We start from the raw sequence: 8,425 nt of genomic DNA, 5'->3' as shown, positions 1-8,425 counted from the left end.
GCTCTGCCTGGGCCCGGGACAGCGCATTATGTAATAATATTTTAGTCCCATTCTTGCCTAAGATGTGAATCTCGATTTCTTTCATTCCAAAGCCGCTCCACAAATCCCTCTTCACAGCCAGAGAAGACGCAGGGAGCAGCAATGGCTGGGGATGTAGCTAGGGAAGCCAGACGGGCAGTGAGGACGGTGAGGGGTGGCAGACAGAACGGGAGGTGGAGAGGGGTGATTTCTGGAGATCCTAATTTGGAGAAGGGGTTTCCTTTCAAATCTGTCCCAGTTTTCACGCCTTTCTTCCATCCCTCCACTCCCGTGTCCTCATGTAAAATGTTGGCTGTGCATTTTGACAAGCTAGGAGGACCGGAAAACCTCTACGTGAAGGAGGTGACCAAGCCGAGCCTGGGGGAGGGTGAAGTCCTCCTAAAGGTGGCGGTCAGCGCCTTGAACCGCGCGGACTTACTGCAGGTACCCAGTCACTGTGGGGTGGGGCACTGGGGACCAGGGCCTGCTCCTGGGGCAGAGATGCTTGGGTCAGGAACTGACTGATCGTCAGCCAGTTTTGAAGGGAGCTGGGCGGAGCTGGGCCAGCATGGCTAGATGGGTGGCATGGGTTCTTGGTGTCTGTGTCAGATTCAGGAGCAGGACTGCAGCACCTGCCATCATGCCCTCAGAGCCGGCCGGGGACACCCCCTTACCTAGCCCCACCCCTGGGGCCATGCTGGGAGAGTGGGCACAGACATCAGCAAGGAGAGGTGCTGCGGGTTGTTTCGTGCTCACACTGTGCCGGGCACTGTGCTCAGTGGATGTTTTAATTTGAGCCTCACAACCACCCAAGGAGATGGGTCCTTGTGTCTCCATTCCAGTAATGAGGAAAGTGTGAATGACGCCCGGGAAACTGCATAAGCCAGAAGCCTGGGATTGACCCCAGGTCTCTCCACTCCTCATCCGCTTCATGAGCCTAGGTCTCTGAGCCTCCCTTGTAGAAGATCTCCAGTCAGCCCTCTTATCCCCACTGCTCCATCCAGGGCCACACCAGTTCCATTTTACCCGGGTGCTCGCAGCGCTTCCTTTAGCCCCCTCTCCACATGGCAGCCAGAGCGACCCCCAGAGAGATGGCCACGCACTTAGGACGAAATGGAAACTGTCTGCTCGCTATGGGGCCCTGCTGGTTGGGCTGCTGACACCTCCTCCCCCTGAGCAGTAGCTCCTGTGCCTTGCTCAGCACCCTCCAGCCGCACTCCACGTGCCTGCCTGCCCTGAGCTTGCCCTTCCCTCTCCCTGGGATGCCCTTCAATCATTCTTTGTATGTCTGGCTTCTCCTCTCATAGCAGCCAGTTAGTTCCCACAAATCTGGTTTGTGTGTGTGCACGTGTGTATGTGCGTGTGTGTACGTGCGTGTGTGTGTGTGTGTGTACTTCTTTAAAGTCTGTCTTCCCCCACTAGACTGTAAGTTCCACCAGGACAGAAGCAATCTGCTCTGCCTACCACAGGGCCTGACACATAGTAAGCATGTATAGTATTTGATATAAGACTGAATAAATGGCAGAGACAGAATTTGAACCCAGATCCATTTGGCTCCCAAGTCCAGACAGCTGGCTCTCAGGAAGAAAGAGATTAGTGTGCACTTGGGAAGTGTGAGAGCAGAGGGTCCCAGGCCCCTTTATTTGGAGCCTGTTCTGATCCAAGTCCCAGGTTGGGTCAGGCAGCAATGAATGCAGCCCCTCGCAAGCCGTGGTCTGAGTCCCTGTGCCCCAGAGCCAAGCCAGCACCCTTCCTGACTCCCCTTCATCCAGGCTAGAGAGAATCAGAGAGTCAGTTTGCATAACGTCCCTGTTGCAGATCCAGTTTCTAGCTGGTAAAGACGGCATGATAGCCCACCTTCTTGTGGAAGCTGAGTTCAGAGTAGGAGAAACAAGGGCTGAGATGGCAGGATGTCCCCTTGCCAGCCCCACCTCTCAGGGTCTCAGACCTCAGCAAGCTGCACTCCATGCCTCCTCCCAGCTGCCTCAGCCCCCTGACTCACAGCACTGTCTGCCAGGCTAGGGGAGTGACAGGGGAGACCTCCCGGATGGGCTGTCTCCGGGGTGAAGTTGTTTCTGCAATTACTGTTATTTGGAGACTATCTGAATTTTCTCCCACCCTAGAATTTACTCCCACCTGCAGTAGACTCCAAGCCAAAATCCACCTTCTCTCTCCAGCAACAGGGAGGGCTGACATTTAACCCCTCTTATCAGACTCACTTACTGTGAGCCCCTCCCTCTACAGAGACAGGCCAGTATTCCCCGCCCTCAGAAGCCAGCAACAAAGCAACATTTTGGGCATCTAGACACATGGCAAAACTGGGGCCTGGCTGCCGGGGACACTGGAAGATTGGGGACGCAGCCATGGCTCTGCTGCCCTGTGGGGGCCAGGCTCAGTACGTCACTGTCCCTGAAGGGCTCCTCATGCCTATCCCAGAGGGACTGACCCTGCCCCAAGCTGCAGCCATCCCGGAGGCCTGGCTGACTGCCTTCCAGCTGCTGCACTGTGTGGGTGAGGAGGACCCCTACCCCGTAGAGATCCCCTCCCACTAGTCCCGCCCTGTCACCTGAGGCCAACTGCTGACCCCAAACCCTGCATCTGCTGGCCCTGAAAATGTGAGCTTTTCATCAACACCCTGACATGCCCTAGCCTCTAATCCCAGAGCTAGCCCAGACATGACCCCCATGGAGACAACTACAGGCAGTTTTTTATTTGTTTCATTTTGTTTTTGAGACACGATTTCACTCTATTGCCCAGGCTAGAGTGCAGTGTTGCGATCATGGCTCACTGTAGCCTTGACCTCCTGTGCTCAAGTGATCCTCCCACCTCAGTCTCCCAAGTAGCTAGGACTGCAGATGTGGACCACCATGGTCAGCTAATTTTTTAATTTTTTGTAGAGATGTGGTCTCCTTATATTGCCCAGGCTGGTCTTAAACTCCTGGTCTCAAGCAATCCTCCTTCCTTGGCTCCCAAAGTGCTGCGATTTTAGGTGTGAGCCACCACACCCAGCCTATGGGCAGTTTTATGACCAATATGAGGCAAAAGCAAGGTTCTCAGAGCAGTTCCAGCTGCTTGTCCTATCCCCAGAGGGGAGGAAACTGTCCTTCAGTCCTTCTGCTTAGGTCCCTCACAGGCAGTGGAGGAGATGCTCTTGGTTAATTTCTCACACAAAAAGGTATCAGAGTAGACCAGACATGCGGCCTGGGGACCTCCCTATCCCAAGAGCTCTGGACAGTTCTAACCCTATCCCAGGAGCTCTGGACAGTTCTAACCCTGGCTCAGGAGCTCTGGACAGTTCTAACTCTGTCCCAGGAGCTCTGGACAGTTCTAACTCTGTCCCAGGAGCTCAGGACAGTTCTACCCGTGGCTCAGGAGCTCTGGACAGTTCTAACCCTGGCTCAGGAGCTCTGGACAGTTCTAACCCTATCCCAGGAGCTCTGGACACTTCTAACCCTGGCTCAGGAGCTCTGGACAGTTCTAACTCTGTCCCAGGAGCTCTGGACAGTTCTAACCCTGGCTCAGGAGCTCTGGACAGTTCTAACTCTGTCCCAGGAGCTCTGGACAGTTCTAACCCTGGCTCAGGAGCTCTGGACAGTTCTAACCCTGTCCCAGGAGCTCTGGACAGTTCTAACCCTGTCCCAGGAGCTCTGGACAGTTCTAACCCTATCCCAGGAGCTCTGGACAGTTCTAACCCTATCCCAGGAGCTCTGGACACTTCTAACCCTGGCTCAGGAGCTGCCTTCAGGACAGTTGTGACACTCAACCCACCCCGTTCGATGGATTAATCTTGCCCAAGCCCAGTCCTGGCCAAGGCCCCTGCTACTATAAAACCTCCGATGGCTCCTCACGCTCAGCGCCCTCCATGACTCAGGCCCCATGACCTTCAACCTGGTCTCTCCTCACACCCTCAGGGCACAGAGAGTTTATGTTTCCAAAGCCAACCCTGCGCCCTCCCATCCCCACGCCCTCACTGGCTCAGGATGCTCTGGTGTTGTTGCTACAGGAGGAGTGCAAGAGGGGGAGACCATGCTTATCCATGCCAGCATGGGCGGTGTGGGCACAGCTGTCATCCAGCTGACCAGGCTGTTCAACGCCGTCCCCCCTGGTGACCATGAGCTCCAAGGAGAACATTCAAATGGCGCAGAAGCTGAGAGGCTGGGTGCTGCAGCTGGGTTCGATTATAAGAAGCAGGGCTTCTCTGAGGGGGCTCTGAAGGCCACACAGGGGGTGTGTGTGTATGTGTGTGTGTGTGTGTGTGTATGTGTGTATGTTTGGAGGTTTTGTCCATGTGTTTGGAGGGTGTGTGTGTGTGTCTCTTTGGAGGGTATGTGTGTATGGGCCTGTGTGTTTGCAGGGTGTGCGTGTGTGTTCGGGCCTGTGTTTGGAAGGTGGGTGTATGTGTGCATGTACACGGGCCTGTGTGTTAGGAGGGTGTGAGGGGGGCCTGTGTGTTTGGAGGGTGTGTGTGTGTGCGGGCCTGTGTGTTAGGAGGGTGTGTGTGTGCATGTGCACGGGCCTGTGTGTTTGGAGGAGAGCCCAAGCTGATCCTGACTCCCTGGCTTAACCTCCCTCTCTTATCCTATCTTCTCCCCTTCATAACCTTTCCTCCTCCTTTCTCTCCTCTATTAGTAGCTATCTATTGCTGCATAACAAATTACCCAAAACTTAGTGGCTTAAAACAATGCATATTATTATCCCCACCATTTCTGTGGGTCAGGAATCTGGGAGCAATTCAGCTGGGTCCTTCAGCTCCAGGTCTCTCTCAAGGCATCAGCCAGGCCTGTGGTCATTGCCAGGCTCACCTGGGAAGCAACTGGCCTGCAAGTTCACTCTCATGGCTGTCACAGGCTTCAGGTTCTTGTCAGATGTTAGCCAGAGACATCAGTTCCTTGACATATGACCCTCTCTGTAGGGCAGCATGAAACATGGCCAGTGGTTTCCTTCAGAGAGAGCAAGCAAGAGTGAAAGAAAGTATCCCATGTCCCTTAGGGAAGCCACCACCTTTTGGTGACCTAATCTTGGAAGTGACATCCCATCACTTCTGCCACATCCTTCTTGTTAGAGGTATGCCTGTAAGTCCAATCCACACTCAAAGGGAGGGACCGGAAGGTGTAAATACTGGAAGGTAGAGGGTCATCAGGGGACCACTCTGGAGGCTGCCTGCCACATCTTCCTTCTCCTCCTCTGCATCCCAACCCTCTCTTCTTTCTCCTTTACAATCCCCACTCTCTACTGCATCTTTCACAAAGCCTGAAGATGGTCTAACCAATGGAAGCAAAATTATTAATTAGAACTAGAAAATATGTACCAAGGAAAGAAGAAAAAAACATGTTCATCATTAAGGTTAGTACAATAACTGTGAGCAAGTATTATGCATGATTCTGAGCTTTCTGGATGCCCAGTGAAGGAGGGGGAGGAAGAGAGAAGAAGAAGGGGAAGAGAAGGAAGAAGAAGGAGAAGAAAAAGAAAGAGGAGAAGGAGGAGAAAGAGGAGGAGAAAGGGGGAACAGTAGGAGAGAAAGAGAAGGGAAAGGGGAAGAAGAAGGAAAATGAGGAGGAGGAGGAGGAGAAAGAGGAGGAGAAAGGGGGAACAGTAGGAGAGAAGGAGAAGGGAAAGGGGAAGAAGAAGGAAAATGAGGAGGTGGAGGAGGAGAAAGAAGAATGATTGGGACTCTCATACTTGTAAAGATTTGAGGGATCTCAACCATGGTGAGGATGAGTTAAAAAAATATTTGGGTGGCTGGGCGCAGTAGCTCACACCTGTAATCCCAGCACTTTGGGAGGCTGAAGTGGGCAGATCACCTGAGGTTGGGAGTTCAAGACCAGCCTGGCCAACATGGTGAAACCCTGTCTGTACTAAAAATAAAATATTAGCCAGATGTAGTGGTGCACACCTGTAATCCCAGCTACTCAAGAGACTGAGGCATGAGAATCACTTGAACCTGGGAGGCAGAGCTTGCAGTGAGCTGAGATCACACCACTGCACTCCAGCCTGGGCCACAGACTGAGACTATCTAAAAAAAAAAAAAAAAGATTTGGGGAGTTCCTTGAAGCTCCAGGGGCTCCAGTACCCAAGGTGATTACATAGCTTTAATTACCAAAAAAGGAGGTGATTAATGAGGAAGCCTATTGACTTTTCAGAGGAGAACAATACTCTTGCTCTCCAGAGAAAGTACTCAAGGCTGTGTTAGTCGATGTCTGGAACTATCATGAGACATATCTCCTTAGCTTGAGGTCTTCTGAAAGCCACATGGCTTAGCACTTCTCCCTCAGCTCTCCAGGAGAACTAAGTGCACCTTGCCTCCTAGATAGTGCTTTTGCTTCCCACTTTGTTTCCTGGGCCCAGGAGAATGTGCAAAACTAGATCCAGAGGGGAGGAGTTTGGGCATCTGCCTTCCCACGATATCTAAGCCATTTCTACCTACTATCCAAGGTGTGGGTGTCAACGCGATCCTTGACTGCATTGATGGCTCCTACTGGGAGAAGAATCTCCACTGTGCAGATGGCCGATGGGTTCTGTATGGTGTCATGGGGGGAGCAGAAGTCAATGGACCCCTGCTTTCCAAGCTGTTGTGTAAGTGAGGAAGTCTGTGGGCCAGTCTGCTGAGGTCCAGGGATCAGAAGGTAGGTGACAGAGAGAGCTGAGCAGGTTCTGGGCACTGCTCTTGAGTTATGACTCTGACCTGCCCTGGCTTATAGAATTCCTGCTTATGAAGCTTTGCTGACATTGCCAGCTCTCCTTCCTCTGGGTGGGAACCTAAGGGTTAGCTTGACCCTTCCTCCCTCAGAAGTCTCATTTCCGCCACCTACTTCCTCATTTGACTCGGACTTACTCCTCTTCTCTTGCAAGTCCAGGATTCATATTGAGACTCCCATGCTTTTAGAGATTTGGGGGGTGGCAGGGTCCCTTGATATTCCAGGGGTTCCAGTGTCCAAGGGAATTTAGACTGATAAATGACCTTTCCTCATCCATGGTTTGGTCTGATCTCTTTGAGTCAAGGCTAGTACCAGGGCCAACCAGGCATTTTCCCCTCAAAGATTTTCCCCTCAAAGATGTATGAGGCCAAGGAGACCTCATCCTTATCCTGTTAATGGGCTGTTCTCTCTGCCTCAGCATAAGGAAATGTTGGTAAAGACCTTCATGGAGCAAGTCCTGGCCCACTTCTCCCCTGGGAGTGCTGTGCAGCTGCAGCCTGTCATCGATAAAGTCTTTGCCATGGCTGAGATTCAGAAGGCCCACTCTCACATGGAGGTCATCCAGAATGTGGGGAGAATTATCCTGGAGATGCCCTGACTCAAACACGGTGTGGCCCATGAGTGACACCAGCCTGAGGAGAACTGTCAGGGACAGGGTCAGGGATGTGGGAGTGTGGGGAGGCCTGGAGCTGGGCTGAGTTGGGCCAGGGGGCGGGCTAGAGAGAACTGGGGCCAGGCTACCTCATAACAATGTTGAGAGAATTAAACTGAGATCACAGGGATAAGAGCACTGCGTGAGCTGTCAAATACATTGCAACGGGCAAGGTAGGAATTTTGTAGACAATAGGTAAGCTGCAGAGTGTTCATATATTATAAATATATTAAGACAGATTTTGGTGAGGGGAGGGGGCTGTTTTTTTTTTCCAATGGCTATACCCTAGGCCTGTTTGGCTATTCCCATAGCCAAAATTCTCATATTTGGGGGAATAAACTACATCCAATCTTCCCGCAGATTCAGGATAGTCCTTTGATCTTCAGAAATGGTCTAGGGATTCAGGCCAGTTCTGAACACCAAAGGACTAGCCTGAATTAACACAAAGCCCTGGCCCTAACCCCTCCTCTGAGTTCCAGATGCATTGACACTTAGACATCTCAAAGGTACTTCTACTTTAACATGTTCAAAATTTAACACATAATCATCACCTACTATCTTGCTCCTCTCCTAGGATTTCCTGTCTCCATAAATAGCAAACCACCAATCCAGGTGCAAAATCCAGAAACCCAGAAGTCATCCTTGATACTCTTTCTCTCTCTCATCTTCAGGTCCAATGGGTCACCAAGTAGCCAATTTTCTTTTCTAAATCTCTTTTATCTTTTCCTTTCTCTCCATTTCACTATCTCTCGCAATCCAAGCTGCTATCTGTCTTTTACCTGGGCTATTGCAATATTGCAATGGTTTTCTAATTTATTTTCTTTCTTTCTTTTTTTTTTTTTTGAGACAGAGTCTCACTCTGTCACCAGGCTGGAGTGCAGTGGCACAATCTCAGCTTACTGCAACCTCCGCCTCCTGGGTTCAAGTGATTCTCCTGCCTCAGCCTCCCGAGTAGCTGGGACTACAGGTGCGCACCAATTTTGTATTTTTAGTAGAGACAGGGTTTCACCATGTTGGCCAGGATGGTCTTAATCTCTTGACCTCCTGATCTGCCCGCCTC

At 51.6% G+C, this 8,425-nt stretch overlaps 1 protein-coding gene across 1 annotated transcript; it reads left to right on the top strand.

The window, feature by feature from the left end:
• The first annotated feature begins 324 nt into the window (after positions 1-324).
• Positions 325-7,311, top strand: LOC112604625 (quinone oxidoreductase PIG3-like). The gene is given in 5 exon segments (XM_025353802.1): positions 325-469; positions 2,269-2,529; positions 4,022-4,249; positions 6,451-6,641; positions 7,132-7,311. Coding segments are annotated over 5 exon segments (1,005 nt in total).
• The last annotated feature ends 1,114 nt before the right edge of the window (positions 7,312-8,425 follow it).

Source organism: Theropithecus gelada, chromosome 13, assembly GCF_003255815.1.
Source record: "Theropithecus gelada isolate Dixy chromosome 13, Tgel_1.0, whole genome shotgun sequence".
Taxonomy (NCBI): Eukaryota; Metazoa; Chordata; class Mammalia; order Primates; family Cercopithecidae; genus Theropithecus; species Theropithecus gelada.
This window is presented reverse-complemented; position numbering and strand designations above follow the sequence as displayed.